The 17,411-nt window shown below is 38.0% G+C and overlaps 1 protein-coding gene across 1 annotated transcript in view; it reads left to right on the top strand.

The window, feature by feature from the left end:
- The window catches only part of Dsg2 (desmoglein 2), a 30,781-nt gene that overhangs the window by 1,026 nt on the left and 12,344 nt on the right, over window positions 1-17,411 (top strand). The window contains exons 3-11 of the mRNA XM_033757407.1: window positions 414-449; window positions 1,726-1,860; window positions 3,755-3,916; window positions 4,042-4,186; window positions 6,783-6,946; window positions 9,068-9,205; window positions 9,296-9,481; window positions 13,549-13,814; window positions 17,145-17,287. Coding sequence (XP_033613298.1) covers window positions 414-449; window positions 1,726-1,860; window positions 3,755-3,916; window positions 4,042-4,186; window positions 6,783-6,946; window positions 9,068-9,205; window positions 9,296-9,481; window positions 13,549-13,814; window positions 17,145-17,287 — 1,375 coding nt within the window. The remainder of the gene's footprint in view (window positions 1-413; window positions 450-1,725; window positions 1,861-3,754; window positions 3,917-4,041; window positions 4,187-6,782; window positions 6,947-9,067; window positions 9,206-9,295; window positions 9,482-13,548; window positions 13,815-17,144; window positions 17,288-17,411) is intronic.

Raw genomic sequence — 17,411 nt, 5'->3', positions numbered from 1 at the left:
GCTACATCATTCCCGTTTGCACGGCTGCAGAAGAGCGGGTATACCAGAGTGCAGCACTTAACAGGAAAGAGAGAGAGAGAGGCCCATGGAGATGGTAGGAGTCAGCGGGGAGTCTCATCTCCTACTAACGGCCTCAAGGAAAAGTGAGTGAACCCCAGAGAACATGAGATGAAAGCACAGAAGGGCAAGACAAGGATCTGAGGAGGGCTAACATTTCACAAGACAGATAACTAAGATACTAGTCATTTTCTGGAAGATACAGCACGCACCAAGAAGAAAGTAGATACTACCTGCTGGCCCTGGTTGTTGGGCAAGGGCTACGGCGAAATTAGAATTTGTTTCCTTTGGGCAAAGAATGGTAGTGGTGGTCAAGCTTCTGTTTTTCATTTTGATTTTTGGTTTTTTTTCTACAGATCTGCTTTACCTTTGGAAATGGACTTCACTTAGAGGTAAGGAACCAAGGGGATTATTTTCATCTTTGGGACCCAGAGGCTTAATCTTGTGGTGGACAGTTTGGCTACATCATTCCCGTTTGCACGGCTGCAGAAGAGCGGGTATACCAGAGTGCAGCACTTAACAGGAAAAAGAACTTTGCCTGCACACACCTGTGCATCTGTATAGTCATAAAATATCATAAGATGTTCACAAAGGTGTTTACAGTGGCTGCTCTGTGAAAAAGAAGCGAAGCAATAGAAGTTTTGCATTTAACATCATAAGTTTATCATTTGTAACGTTTTGTTATCTAATTTACATTTTTAAGTTTAAAATTTTTAAATGTAAACAAAGAAATAATCAGTGATTTAATCATAACCACCACATATACTTTAAAGTTTAAAAATCCATATTTTTAAACGACATGAGTAATATGGTAAGATAAACCTAGTACAATAATCATGTCTGATCTTATGGTAAGGTCATCGGTACTGAAATTTTCTTTGGATAAAATATATACTTACCTATAAAACCCAACTGAAAAGTTACAGAATGGTTTTCCACCTAAAGTTTGAAAGACTGAAAATGGGAACTTTCATACTTTATTCAGTCCTGAGAACAGGAGAGTCATTAGCTGGCAGTTGATCGTTTTGGTTAGATTTATTTCAGTAGTTTACCAAAGCATAGTCTTAAAGCAGGTAGGGTTTTTTGGTTTTGTTTTTGTGGTACTGGGGATTGAACCCAGGGCCTTTGCATGGAGGTGCTACCCTGGCCCTTTTTACTGTTTTATTTTGAGACAGGGTCTTGTTAAGTTGATAAGTTGCCCAGGCTGAGCTGAAACTTGTGATCTTCCTGCCTCAGCCTCTCAGAGTGCTTAGATTACAGGCATGTACCACCATATCCAAATTAGTAATTTACTTTTAAATCATAAATCATTACAGAAAAGTAAAACATCATCTCCAACAAGTAATAAAAACAATTTTTACATGCTTTATTATTTCTAATTTGCCAGTTTATGTCACTAAGTAACCCTTCAGCCTTTTGAACTCTTTACTCTGAAATCTTTTCTTACTGTGAAAAACAAAGGCTTATTGCTTTACTCATTTGGCTATAGTCTCTTGGATGCGTATAAAGTTTGCTTATATATACCTTTCCTCTTTGAAAATGACACTTGTTAAGAAGTACAAAATATGTCTTACAAATGGCACTATTTTTAAAGGTTAGTAAGTTACAGAATATCGTACTAAGCTTTATAACGTGTAATAATTTGGGGGGAATATTTTGTTGCTGTAGACTTTAAATACAAGAAGCGAAAGCAAGCTGCTTCCCAAACACGCTCACCTGGTACGACAGAAGCGGGCCTGGATCACCTTCCCTGTGTCCCTTCGGGAGGGAGAGGATCTGTCCAAAAAGAACCCCGTTGCCAAGGTACTTTCTGAGGGTGAACAGGAGCGTGATATGTGCATGACTCTGCTGTGCTGTGACAGGGTTCTTATGCCCACATATTTATTAGTATTATTATTATTATTAATTATTTGATACCAGGGATCAAACTTGGGTCTTTGCGCTTGTGAGGCAGGCGGCGGCACCACTGAGCTAAATCCCCAGCCCTGTCCACTTTTAAATGAAAGGAAAATTATACGCCTTCCTCGCAAATGCAAGGACCCGAGTTCGATCCCCTGCTACCTAAATAAATAAATAAATAAATATAATAAAGGAAAATTATAAATTCAGTGATTTTTTTTTTTTAATATTTAGGATACAAGTGAAACTTAGCAGAGCTAGCTTTTTAGTAGAAATTGCCAACCTTAACATCTTTACTCTTTATTTTGGAAGATGCAGTATCATTGGCAAAAATACTTCAGGTTTTGATCTCGTTCAGAGTTAAGGGATCTGGCATTAGTTTGATCTTAGTTTAACACAGACTGTTACAATAATCAAAACAGTGTTGCCGTTAAAAAGTTTTCACACACGATGTCCATGTTTGCCTGGCACAGTTAACTTATGCCTGTTGTCCTGGCTTAATAACTTAAAAGCTCCCCCTTTACTCTTAAAAATCCAGTTTTTATCAATTATGCAATGACCCTACTACTGTGCATCTCAGAGTTGGCATGCACAAACCCAAACTTCGTTTTTTGCCCCTAAAGCTGCTCTCCTTAAATAGCATTATTCTATTCAGTCTTTCAGACCAAAACTGCAGCAAGTACTCCTGATTCCGTCCCCAGTTGCCCACTTCCATTCCTCTTCTCTGCCACTCCCGTCATCCCAGTCCGTGTCACGTCTGGCCCACAACAGAAGGCGGGCTCCCACTTGTCTCCTGCATTCAGTCTTTCCCCGCCTGCCCCCGTGCAGTCGGCTCCCCGGAAGTCACCTAGAGCAGACTCTGAAAAGACGACGAAAGCTTGTTCCCCTTCCTCACCCTCTCACTGACACCTGTGAGTAGCTCTCCAGCATGGTAGAAGAGAGAACTTTCTTCCCCTGGTCTAAGAAAGCCCATGTGACCCGTCAGCCTTGGCCTCCTTTCCATCCACGGCCACTTCCTGTCCCCTACTCCCCTCTGTCCCGGAACTGACACAGCCCCGTGCAGCCTCCTTCCCTTTGCAATTGCCGTTCCCCCTGCCCCAAAGCTGTTCCCCACAGATACTCGTGGCATCATCAGGATTCAGCAGTGGGACTGGGTGCCTGGGGGACGGGCGGCCCCATGTGCTGTTCCCTTGGTTCCTCGGTGATGTATGAAGAAGAAATTCAGGAACCAATAAGGAGTCACAGCGAGAAATTTACCAGTGATGAATAAGAGAAGTGATTAAAATTGCTTTTAGAGAATAAAGACGGTAATTTCAGAAGACCGAGCAAGTTAGAAACGGTATTAATTTGCTCAGTTATTCCAAGCAGAGAAGTAGCCTATTTAAATCCTTCCCTGGAAGATACCTTGTTCATACTTTCCAGATGATTCAATGAGTTTATAAAGATTGACTTTGACTCTATAAATTCTAGCCCGTGTGCTACATTTAAAATAGACCCATCTTGGAGATGAACGCCAGCTATCTCTCAGTTTCTCATAACCCAGTCGGGGCAGCAGAATCATTGCCCCCGTTTCACAGGTAAAGGAAGTTGAGGTGCCGGGAGGCTGAGTGGCAACTCAGTATCCTGTGCCTACCGTGTGTGGTGACAGGGTTAGAACCCAGCTGCCCTGGCCAGCACGCGCATCGTGCCACCTCCCTTCTACCAGCATTGTGATGACTTCCAAGGAAAGTGTCCACTGAAGATATTTACATTTAATTAGGAAGGATTTAACCTGTTCTTCTGTTGTTTTTAACGCTAGATACATTCTGATATCGAGGAAAAAATGGGAGTGAAAATTACATACAAATACACTGGAGTAGGGATTACAGAGCCTCCTCTTGGTATATTTAAATTTGATGAAAACACTGGAGAATTGAATATTACCAGCATTCTTGATCGGGAACAAACGCCATTTTTTCTGGTAAGAAGAACAATTATACATTTACTTGTCGTTTTTCTTCAGTAACACTTACGATTTTTTTATACCACAACAATTCAGTTATTTTAACTTAAAAACCTTCTTTATTATTTATGTTGTGATTTCAGCTAACAGGGTATGCTTTGAATTCAAGAGGAGCTAATCTAGAGAAACCCTTAGAACTGCGCATTAAGGTCCTGGATATCAATGATAATGAGCCAGTGTTCACGGAGAGAGTCTTTGTTGGGTCCGTGGAAGAGTTGAGTGAAGCAGGTAAGAATCGCTTGTTTTTTATGAATGAACAACCAAGGTCATTTTATCCCATTGAGTAAATCCCATTTGTCTTGTTGAGTATTAACCTGCAGGACAAATAATGAACCAGTTGCTGTAGGATCAGAACTGCTTTTTTTATGATAAGTTCAGATGACTTCATTTTTTTAGATTAATTTTATTGGTACATTTAAGGTACAATATAATGACATTCATCATTGGCAATTTGCACCTTTACATAATCCATCTTGGTTCTTATTTATTTCCCGTTCCCCTCCCCACCTTCAACCCCTCCACCCCTCCCTATCTACAAAGACTTTCTTTCCATTTTTTCCTTTTCTCATATTCCATTCCCTCCTTCTCTCCCCACCCTTCCCCTTCGCACCTTTTCTTCCTATTCACATTATCTGTTATGCCTTTTAATCCTTATTTACACTTTCAGTTTCTCACACCAAAGAAATCACTCAGTATTTACACGTGTGTCCTATTTATTTCACTTAAGAGTATCACCTCAGTGTGCATCCATTTAGCTATGTGTCTTTAGTTTCTCATTCTTTATAGCTACGTAGTACTCCATTTTATTTTTAAAAACACATTTTCTGTATCCAGTCTCCCATTGGAAAACAATACTCCATGCGACAGGAACCCAAAAAAAACAGGAGTAACTATCCTCTTTGCAAATCAAGTGGATTTCAAACCAACACTGGTTAAGAGAGACAAAGAAGGACGCTACATCCTTGTAAAGGGAACAAGCCAAGAGGAAGAGATGACAATAGTTAATATATATATACGCCAAACACTAGTGCACCCAACTAAATAAAACAAATACTAAAGGACGTGAAAAATCATATAAGTACTAATACAATAGTAGTGGAGGACGTCAGTACTCCACTGTCACAAATAAATAAATAGACCAACCAGATAAAAAATAAACAATGGAATACTAGAACTCAATCAAAATTCTTGAACAAATGAACTTAATAGATGTTTACAGGGTGCTCCACCCCACAAAATCAGAATACACATTCTTTTCAGCTGCACATGGATCATTCTCCAAAATAGACCACATTCTCACTCATAGAACATGTTTAAGTAAGTGCAAAGAAATTGAAGTTATCCCCTGTATATTATCAGACCATAGTGCAATGAAATTGGAGGTCAATAGCAAAAAAAACTGCAAGAAATTCATAAACGTATGGAAATTGAATAACACACTTCTGAATTACCAGTGGGTCACAGAGGAAATTAAGAAATCAGACAGTGCCTACAATTAAATGATAATGATAGTACAACATATCAGAATCTGTGGGACACAATGAAAGCAGTTTTAAGAGGGAAATTCATAGCAGTGAATACACATGTTAGGAAAACAAATGACTTTAAAGATCATCTTGCCGGGTGTGGTGGCGCACACCTGTAATCCTAGCACTTGGGAGGCTGAGGCAGGAGGATGGCTGTGAGTTCGAGACCAGCCTGGCCTACATAGTGAGTTCCAGGGCAGTCTCAACTACATAGTGAAACCTTGTCTCAGACAAAACAAAACAAAAAAGCAAAACAAACAAACAAAAACAAGATCGTCTTTCCTACCCATCTTATTAAAGATGGTGGATTGCTGGGACAGATGCGTCTGTATAGCAGCTACCTTGAGGGAGAAAAGGAGTCTCAGACTCTATATAAATAAGTGGGTGTGGCTGCATTCCAATAGAATTTCTTTTTTTTTTTTTTTCCTCATTGAGTTTATTGGTACATTTTAGGTATACAGTACAGTTACATTCATCATTGGGATCTTGTACCTTTAAGTGACAGGTCTTGGTTCTCATTTTTTCCCCTTGTCCCTGCCCTCCCTTCACCCCTCCTCCCTTCCCTGATTACAAATACTTTATTTCCATTTTTTCATTTTCTCATGGTTTTTTTCCCCTTATTACCTTTCCCCTACCTCCAGTAGAACTTCTTGTACTAAAACAGGTCTTGCTGGCTGTTGCTCACTGGGTGTAGTTAGTGGCCCCTGACTTACTCTACTCCTACTGTAACTCCTGTTGACATTATTCAGTGCATTGCTCTACATAGGACTTGAAGTAGAGATTTATTTTTGATCAAAATAAAGAGTAGCTGTGCTTTGCTTGATTTGTCATTAATTTTAATGAACATTGGGGCCTTATATCAACTCATACATATTTTGCTGCATTTGCTGCTAGAACAGTTTTAAGAGGCTCGGTTTTGCAGTACTTCACCCTAATTTCAGCCTTGCCCCCATCTCCTATTTTTTCCTCCTATCCTCTATTCACACTTCCTTCTTCATCCAGTTAAATTTCTGATCATGGGAGGAGGGAGGGGGAGAAGGGAGGGCAGGGCTAAGGGGAAAAAATGAGAACCCAGACCTGTCATGTAAAGGTACAAGATCCCAATGATGAATGTAACTACTGTATACCAAAAATGTACCAATAAACTCAATGAGAAAAAATTTTTTTTCTGATCATGGTAAAATAGTGTGTAATTTTGATAAGTACTTGAAACCTTTTTTGGGGACAGTTGAAATTATAAATCAAAAAATAACATATGCAAGTGTACTTACCTTGGACCCCTCTTTTTCTAATGCCAGATACGCTTGTGATGAAAATCACTGCAACGGATGCAGATGAGCCCAATACTTTGAATTCTAAAATTTCCTACAGAATTTTACCTCCGGAGCCAGCGCATCCAGTGTTCCACCTAAATAAAGACACAGGAGAGATTTTTACAACCGTTTTTGCCTTGGATAGAGAGGTGAATTCATATTTAATGTCCCTTATCTTTTACATTCCTTACTATCCTTTCTAGTTTCTCCTTTCTGTCTTTGTCTTCTCTAAATTTCTTTTGTTCTGTATTCCTCATTCCCGGGATAACTCTAGGAATTATCCTCCTTTAAGTTAGTCATATGTGACAGCATCTGAATTCAAATGTGCTGTGTGCATACTGAGCTATTTATAAGATGCACCAGATCTGGAGGAGTTTGCATAAAGATATAGAATATTATCTTAATTTTTTGGTTGATTACCTGTTAAAATGATAATATCATATATCATGCATTAAACAAAATATACTTGTTTAAAGTTAACATCACTTATTTCCTTGTACGTTTTAGAAGGTAGCTATCCAAAAAGTTTAAATTACATAAAGGTAGTACCAGTACCATTCTTGTCCTTCTCCATTTAGCGTTCTATTAAGACTCCCAAGGGCCGGGGATTTAGCTCAGTGGTTTCGCTGTCTCCCAAGAGTAAGGACCTGAGTCTGGTCCCCGGAACCAAAAAAAAAAAAAGACTCCCAAAGTAGCGTTGCTCAGTTTGTGGTTATCTAAGGAGACGTCAGGAGTCTCTTCGGAGCTAGAGCACAGACAGGGAGCAGGCTGGTGGTGGTGGTGATGGTGAGAGGGAGCTGAGTGTGGGGACAGGAGACAAGGTTCTCATTCAGGTGTAAACATCCTCACAGAGGAAAAAATTATTTTAAAGCCCATATTAAAAAATTGGAGTGAATTTCCTAGATTGTTCTCCCAAACATTTCACTTTTTTATTTCTAATTCAAATTTTTTAAATAAAAGGGGCAATAGAGGAGTTTTAAAAAGCTACGAACATGAATGTGCAAGAATAAAATGCTGGTTCTAGAATGCGGTGTTAGCATGAGTACGAATCCTCATTCACGTGCATTGTAGCATACTTGGAAAATTCACTCTGCTCAGCTGGAAGGATTGTGGCCAGCATTCCTGTTGGAGTTTCCTTAAAGTTAAGCATATGATCTGTTACTTCTGCAGTTCTACTCTACACCTTTTCACATAAAGCTGGAATGGGAAAGTATTACTGTGAGTTTGCAGTGTGTGGGAAATGTACCTGATAATAACGGTTGTCACTGTGCATTTACCACATGCCAGGGGCCGTCCTAAGCCCCTTACATGGATTAATGCATTTAATCCACATACAAACCCTGTGAGCAGATCCAGTTATTATCCCCATCTTACATGTGAGGAGACCAAAGGGATTATGCGTGTGTCCAGCATGGCCAGTGAGGGTTGGAGCCAGGCGACAGATCCCAGGGCCCCCACTAGCCACGAGACCCCTAGAACTCTGGTCACCCTGAATAGAACTGCAGTGAGAGGATACGCCCAGAAGAAAGGCTCACTTTGGAGGGACATTAGTGAGTGATACTAGTGACAGTCATTCTATGGGACACATTCCCTAAGGGTCACATCTCTGGGGAAATCTGGACAAACTGTCTTCATTGGCCCCGATTTTTTAGGCCTGGGTTTTAGTATTTAGCTGAGAACAAAGTGTGGGGCAGAAAACAAAACAATGCCTGCATTCCTGCCATTTCATCCAGCTTAAAACAAACTACTTTTTAGGGTTGCGGGGTACTGGGAATCAAACTCAGGCTCTTGCACTTGCGAGGCAGGCACAGTGCCACTGAACTAAGTCCCTGGCCCAAAAACTACATTTTGAATAGGGCTCCTTTTTGTGGACAGCTTTAAGGAGAATCGTTCCCTGAGAACATTACCAATTACAAATTTAAGAATTTGTTAATAACCCCCTGAGGTTTTTCTGCCCTTCTACAAAGCTCGACCTGAAAATAAATAGCATCTTTATGCCTAAAACAGCAAGTCATGAAAGTTATTTACAAATAAAATATATTATGGTCCTGTTTGTTTGTTTGAGACAGGGTCTCACTCTGTAGCCCAGGCTGGCCTCGAACTTGTGGCAATTCTCCTGCCTTGGCCTCCTGAGTGCTGGGATTACAGGTGTGTGCCACCACGCTCAGCATTATGGTCCATGTTCTAATAGTAAAGCAAACTAAAATTAGAAAGACAAATTTGGGAAAGACTCATTTTCAACCCAGTGGGTATCTTTCATTACTCTGCAGGAACACAGCAGTTATTCTTTGACTGTGGAAGCAAGAGATGGCAATGGAGAAGTAACAGACAAACCGGTACACCAAGCTCAAGTTGAGATTCGTATTTTGGATGTCAATGACAATATACCTATAGTGGAACATGAAATGGTAACTTATTTTTATAATTCCATGTATTTATTCATATTTGAACTTCGTTTTACATTAAAATTTAAAAAATCGTGCGCTCATATTTTGCAGTACGAAGGGACGGTTGAAGAAAATCAAGTCAATGTAGAAGTTATGCGCATAAAAGTGACAGATGCAGACGAAGTAGGCTCTGATAACTGGTTGGCGAATTTTACATTTGCATCAGGAAATGAAGGGGGTTATTTCCACATAGAAACTGATGCTCAAACTAACGAAGGGATTGTGACCCTCGTGAAGGTAAGTGGGCCGGGTTGCCGCTAGAGAGAAGCTAGCAAATCCTGAGCCCACACACAAATATTTTACACACACAAGCAGGACTATAATTGTTGGAATAAATGGTCATACTGCAGGTTAACTCTACATCCTAGAACTCTGATCCTAGCCCATCGGCATGATACCAGAGTCATTGTTTAGTACATTTCTGGTCGTGCTGCTGCCCATCCCTGCCATACCACTCCCATGGCAAGACCTTGTGCCTCTATTGAATATCTGTTACTTACCAGTGCTTATTTATCTGCTTAATACTAAAGCCAAACCCCACTAGTGACATCTAAAAATTAAAGCTGTGATAAATTGATATTTAAATGTGCCTAAGAATCACCTACTAAAGGTTCATGCCAAAAGTATAGATTCCTGAGCCCTATCCTCAAAAAATCTAGCTAGGCTTGACTCAGGATCTTTCCTTATAGTCAGAAATCCACTTGTAATTCTAATATACTCTATATGAGGGCTGCATTTTAGACCAAAGAAATCTAATTTTATATGACATTGAGTCAATGAAGAAAAATTGAATTAAATCATATTAAGCACATGGTTCTTATGCATTTAGATTTCATAACTCCTACAGAACTTTAAAAAGCAAAAATTACAAGGTAATTGCCTTACCAGACTTCAAAATAAAATGCAAAGCTATAGCTTTCAAAATACTGTTTCTTTAAATTACACGCAGACCAAAAAAAGTTGATTCTAGAAGTTAACAAATTTTTACAAACAATATATAAAAGTTGAGGTAAAGTCTAACAGTGAGAAGGAAAATATGTAACAGAATAGGAAATAATTAACTTAAAGTTTCATAGTAATAATTTTGAACATCATTTATTGATAGTCTCCTATATGCATTTAAACTACCTTTTCAAATGCAGAGGAAAATTGAATGATATTACCACAGGGAAGACACATTTTATGATTATTGAAGAAGTAGATAACCACATCAGAGACAAATTAATTCATCTGCTTCTGTAGAAATAAGCACAACTTTTAGCCATCAGTTTAGGTAAAGCCATACCAGATGTGTGAGATACAAATGCGAATGATATGCAGGACAAGAAACAGCTGGGCACTGGTGAATTCTAGCGGTGCCAGTTTAGTCAACTATGATAATACACAAAAAAGGAATGGAGTTATTTCTGCCAAGAGTAGTATGGATGAAAAATAGTAGAATTAGTATTACAATGAAAGTAACTGATTTAAGCAGCTACAGATTTATTGTCTGGGTTATATAAAGAATTGCTTCCAAATTATAAGGCAGTGACCCGATACCATTGAGAAGCAGTTAGATAAAGAAGATACATAAGTAACAAACGGGCACCATAAAAGGGTGCCATTAATCATTAATCATTAGAGAAATGCAAAAATAAAACCCCAAAACTATGACTACATATATATTAAGATAGCTAAAATCAATGCCTTAGTCTGTTTGGGACTGCTGTAACAAAATACCAACAACTGTGTACCTTATAAACACAGAAATTTGTTTCTTACAGTTCTTGAGGCCAGGAAGTCCGAGACCCTTGCACATTCAGTGAGGGCCAGTTTCTGGTTCATATTCAGCAGCCTCTTGCTGTTCTCACGTAGTAAGTAAGTGATGCCCGTGAGATCCAGAGGCCTCTTTGTAAGGGCACTGATTCCATTCCTGAGGGCTGACACCTCCCAAAAGCCTCTTCTCTCAATACCGTCATTTTGGGGGTTGAGATTTCAGCATATGAATTTTATAGGGTTACAGTCAGTCCATGACGATCAGAAAGATTGACAACACCAAGTATTGGCAAGAATATAAAGAAACCAGAACCTTTCTGTGTTGTCGTGGAAATAAAAAATGGCACAGCCAGTTTGGCAGGTTTTTTTAAAAAATTCAAATGTAGAGGGCCGGGGATTTAGCTCAGCAGCACCGTTCCTGCCTCAAAAGTGCAAGGTCCTGAGTTCAATCCCCAGTACCAAAAAAAGAAAAAAAAATTGAAATGTGGAGTAGTTACCCTGTGGCCCAGCAATGTTATTAGTAAATATTCGCCCAAGAAAATTAAAATGTGTCTATGTGAAGACTTACAGCAAATGTTCATAGCTGTCTTATTCATAATAGTGAAAATCTGGTAACAAATGTCTATGAGCTGATGAGTAGAATAAGTTAGATGGTTATACCCATATATTAGAATACTACTGACAATAAAAAGTAATGGAGTGTTGATAATATGCCATAACATGGATTAACTTCAAAAACATCATGCTATATGGAAGAAGCCAGATAAAAATTCTGTGTATTATAGGACTGCATTTATGGAAGAATTCTGGAAAAGACAAAACAATGGAGACAGAAAACAGATCAGGGGTTACTTGGGGCTAGGAATGTGAGGGAGGGTGACCACAAGTTTGCACGAAGGAACGTTTTGGAGTGATGGATGTATTTTAAACTGGACTATAGTTAGAATTGCGAATATTAAAAGTCATCATGCTCTGAACATAAAATGGATGAATTTTATTATATGTAAGTTGTATTTCAGTGAAGCTCTCAAAATAAGATGAAGGAGATGAGCAGAGATTATAAAATATGGTTAGAGGGACAAGTAAATCATCACAATCCATTGCTTTGTTAACAGTATAACAAATTTAAAATCTGTAATGCTGTTGAAAAATAGCAGAAATGGTAAAATGTTGATAGAGTTATTAAAAAAAGGAAGTATTTCCTCCTGGAGTGTTCCTGATGCTGAAGTATTTTCCTTCTCTCTGGTGCACTGTGGCTATTTATGACAAGCACTAGGAAGCAGTGTTTATGGCCCCAGAACCCAGCCCACTGTTCACTCTGCCTTTGCTTTAAATGCTGATGGTGGCTGCCTGTAAGATTTCATTCCTCACCCAGTTAAAGTGGCAGCATCCACACAGATGTGCCAGCTGCAAGGACAATTTTAAAGAACTTTCCTGAAGATACTACAAATGTCTGATTTCTATAACTATTCTGTTGTTTTCTGGTCTCCACACCACAGTGATGTCTATTTCAAAGGGGGAAGAAGAAATGGCTGTTGATGCAGAACCCTAAGAAAAGAAAAACAAAACCCTTAATCAGTCACCCATGAGACAAATGAACAGCATTGCTGTAACACAGTAAACACATGAAATGTATTTAATCTTATGTTGAAAAAAAACAAAGTGATCCACCCATCTAAATGGTCAGGGACACTGGAAATAAAAAGCAATAAAAAAATATAGGACCAGATTCTGAACTTTTGACTAGGTAATAGGATATAGGTCGACTGAAGAACAGTAAGTTGTATAAAAATGTTCAGACCAGTGTTTTATTTAAAAATTGCTAATAGTCCAAATGCGTAGTAACAGAATGGCTAAGTAAGTTAATTATACGTAAATATAAAATACTACAGAAATGCTTATAGAGGAAATGGAAAAATTGAAACTAAAATATGTATACAGTGATAATTGGCTTGTATCAAATAGATGCGATAAATACCACAATCACAAAGAATTATTTGAAAAGAACCTAATCTCTTAGTGAATTAACAGCAATTATTTAATAAATATTTCAATAAATACCTGCTACAAAAAGGACTAGGTTTTTTGTTTGAATACATTTGAAAATCCCTCAGTTTTTTGTTCACTACAAAAAGTCTTGTTTTATTTTAGTACACTAATGCATAGGATAAATTCATTTTAGGGGACAGAGGTGGCAATGCGAATCCATGGAACACATTTTAAGGAATACTAATTTTTATTGAATGTTCATTAATGTTCCCATGCCACGTTACAGTGTTGATAAAAACGTATATTTTTGAAAATTTTGTCCTTTAGAAAAATAAATTGGTAATGCTTTTTAAGCATCCTTAACATTTATGAATATCCAAATTATTGATAGAGCATTTTTTTAATTGCTTGGTATCAATGAGAGTTGAAATACCCATCGAGTTATTGTTATTATATTTAACATTAAAAATGTTTTTATGTGATGTGTGTGTGTGTGTGTGTGCACTCTGTGTTCTACTTATTTTCTCTGTTAAAAAGACTCTTTGATTTTGCCTTTTTAGGAAGTGGATTATGAAACAATGAAGAATCTTGACTTCAGTATTATTGTCACTAATAAAGCAGCTTTTCACAAATCAATTAGGAATAAGTATAAACCTAAAGCCATTCCTATCAAAGTAAAGGTGAAAAATGTGAAAGAAGGCATTCATTTCAAAAGCAGCACAATTTCAGTTCGTGCTAGTGAAGGAATGGATAAGTCAAGCCTAAGCAAAGCAATTGGAAAATTTGAAGTTTTTGATGAAGACACTGGACAATCGGCTCATGTAAAGTAAGAAAATGTTATGAATATATTTTCTGTTTTTAAATGCCTGTTTTCAAAATTAATAATGAAATTTAAGCACTTTATTATTTTATACCCCAACATTGTAGTTCACCAAATGTCTGTAGATAAGATTTCCCAAAGCTGTGGGAAGGGTAGGGGAAAGGAAATAAGGGAAAAGAAAAAAATAGGAGAAAATGAAAAAATGGAGATAAAGTTTTTGTAAATAGGGAAGGGAGGAGGGGGTGAAGGGAGGACAGGGGTATAGGGAAAAAATGAGAACCAAGACCTGTCATGTAAAGGTACAAGATTCCAATGATGAATGTAACTGTACTGTATACCTAAAATGTACCAATTAACTCCATGAGAAAAAAAATAATAGAAATAAAATTTCCCAAAGCTGTGCCTAAAAATGAGAGATGAGGAGGAATTTTCCAGAACCTTCCTTCAATAGCCTGTGTTTGAGGTGGCGGCTAGGTTCCTTACCATAGAAACAGCTGTGGCTAGAATAGGTTGAAAAGCAATAAAGGAAAATTTCTGTGAAAAAGAAAACCAACTTTCTATAATCTATCGTATTCTGAAAAGAGTATTTAAAAAAGAAAGAAGCAGATTAAGTTTGCCACAAATTCTCCTTTACCTGGGTTTGGTTAAAAGCAGTAGTTGCTTCATAATTTTACTGTGGGAAAATGAATTCTATTCATAAATACAACTTGGGAATTAATCTTCATTTTAAACCATGTTTTTTTGGTTTGGGAAGGATTAATTTTTTTTTTCTTTTTAGTGAACCCCTTTAAATGGAACTCATCAGCAATAGAATCAAATAACCTTTTCCCACAGTAATAAGTAACAAACAGTGCCCATGGCATCCATAGTATCTTGGTAGCCATCTTTTGCCAACTGTCCGCACAGGGGCGCCAGCCTCCATCTCTCGAGCTAGGTAGTTTGGTTTTTTTAAATCTCATTAAAACCATCTCACGGCTTTTGTAAAGGGTATAACATCGTGCAGAATAAATTGTGACAGATTTTGTATGTTTACTAGTACATGTTTACCGCACATAATGATTACATTCATCATGGAGAGCTGGTGCTCTGTACCCAGCAAGGGGTCCCTAACAGATCCACAGAGCTAAGGGATTGCTATGAGGTTCTGTGTGATGATTTCTCACTGCCGTCCACTGAGAAGCTCATATCTTCCAATGAATCATCTACAGACAATATTGTGGCTCAGTATTGAGCATTCTGTTTCCCACCAGTTTTTAAATTTTGAATGCTCTTCTTATGAGGGACTGTGAATATATTTTTTTTTTAAATCTTCTACCTGGAAAAATGATGACACATACAGGCTTCTTTAGCACACAATTACAGACCCTTAGAATAAGAGAAAAATGCTGGAGAGGATCTGGAGGAAAAGGAACCCTTCTCCATTGTTGGGAGTGTAAAGTCGTACAACCACTGCGGAAGTCAGTGTGGAGCTTCCTCAAAACACTAAAACTAGAAATTCCACTTGACCCAGCTCTTCCTCTCAGTGATGCAAACGTACCCATGTTTATAGCAGCACAGTTCATAATAGAAGCCTGCAGGCCCATCAACAGGTGAATGGCTGAAGAAAATGTGGTCTATATACACAACAGAGTACGACTCAACCATAAAGAAGAACAAATTTGAGTCATTTGTGGGAAAATGGATGCACCTTGACACTTTAATACCAAGTGAAATAAATCATACACAGAAGGTTAAATATTTCATGATTTCTCTTATGTGAAAAACCCAAAATATAAATAATTTCAAGAGCAAAATAAAAAAGCAGATATAAGGAGATAGACTTTGTGGAGATGGAAAAGGGATCTGGGGATTGGGAGAGAGGGGAAGAAGAAGTAAAAATAATCACGATGAAATATGTGTGTGCACCAATTCCCCAGATGAATGTGATCATTATGTATTACAACATATACTGACAAAAAGAGAAGCCTTAAAAAACAAATGAAAAGGTCCTTAAAAATCAACTCAAACCCATTTTACATAAGGACTGGGAGGCACAGCTAAGTTAAATTATTTTGCAATATTCACTTAATGTACAGTTACTATTTTGGAATCTTTATACAGAAGAAGAATCCTACCCTTAATTTTGTCATAGTTTTCTATTTTGCTCATTATTCATTGGTATCAGTTGTTCATGGATATTTGGTACCATGTGTGAGCTGAATAGGGAAAATACTTGAATGGTGTCTGATTTTTCACAACACAGAAGAACAGTTAGAAAATCACTGAAATTAGGCCACACAAAGTATTTCTTTGTGAAGTGTGATCTTATTAGTAAGACTCTGCCCTCACTGTAAACGTGAATGTGGGAGACTGTGAATGACAAGTGAATTCTAGCTTTTAAATTCCTGACGTGAAATTCAGAAGTACTTATGAAAATATTAACAACAGGGCCAGGGATTTAGCTCAGTGGCACTGCGCCAGTCTCGCAAGCGCAAGGACCTGAGTTCAATCCCTGGTACAAAAAAAAAAGGAAAGAGCCAGAGAGAAGAAACTTGAATTACAAGGAAGAGGACTAGGACAGAACTCTAGACTTACTGATCAACAGCACAGTGACAGCGTTTAAAATCAGAAGACTGGATGCGATCAACAGTGAGTGATTGTAGGTAGAACACAATAAAGGTCCAACTGTTGAGTCCTGGGGCACTGCAATGTTAAGAGGTTAAGGAGAGGAAAAGCAATCAGTTAATAGGATAGAGAAGAAAAACAAGCCAAGCAAAGAATGTTCCAGTGTGTTAACAAGGCAAGGTCCTGAGTTTGATCCCAGTAACCCCCAAAATTGACGACATGCCAATAAATAGTATCACTTAGGAATACTTTGCTCCACCTATCTTGTTGTAAAACTAAATTATTCCCCAAAGATTTGCCCCAGATTTAAGACAGAACAGATCAGAAGCTGCAGGACAGAGTCCAGAATGGCTTACGAACTTCCTGGGTGCGTAGGGGAAGGTTGATCACCCTTGGTACATTACATACTTGAATACATTATAGCGTCCAGGATTCTTCCAAGGAAGTGTGACGTGCACACAGTCAGTGGAAGGAGTGTCCAGCATAGTTTTAAAGAACTGAAAACATTCAAAACAAGGGCAAGGGACTTAGCTCAGTGGTTCTGCTGCCTGCCTTACAAACACAAGGTCCTGAGTTCGATCCCCGGTACCAAAAAAAAATTTTAAATATCATTCAAAACTAATGTCTGTAACAAGAACATATGTAATGAGATAAAAATTATGTTTGAAAGCATTGTAGAGATTCCAAATTTATCCAGAATGAGAACTTAATTTTGTGTTTGTTTTGAAACAGATACATAAAGTTGGAAGATAGTGACAACTGGGTCTCTGTGGATTCAGCCACGTCCGAAATTAAACTTGTAAAAATTCCTGATTTTGAATCGAGATACGTCCAAAATGGTACATATACTATAAAAGTTTTGGTTGTGTCAGAAGGTAAGTTCTTAATATATATTTTTATTCGCTATATGTATTTAGATTTTATCTTCCAGCATCAGAAACTTTTGTTTTCAGTGTGTTTAAAAATCTAATCTCTCCAATGGATTACCTGTATCCTATT

The sequence above is a fragment of the Fukomys damarensis genome, unplaced genomic scaffold (assembly GCF_012274545.1).
Source record: "Fukomys damarensis isolate Sample0158 unplaced genomic scaffold, DMR_v1.0_HiC HiC_scaffold_30, whole genome shotgun sequence".
NCBI lineage: Eukaryota > Metazoa > Chordata > Mammalia > Rodentia > Bathyergidae > Fukomys > Fukomys damarensis.
This window is presented reverse-complemented; position numbering and strand designations above follow the sequence as displayed.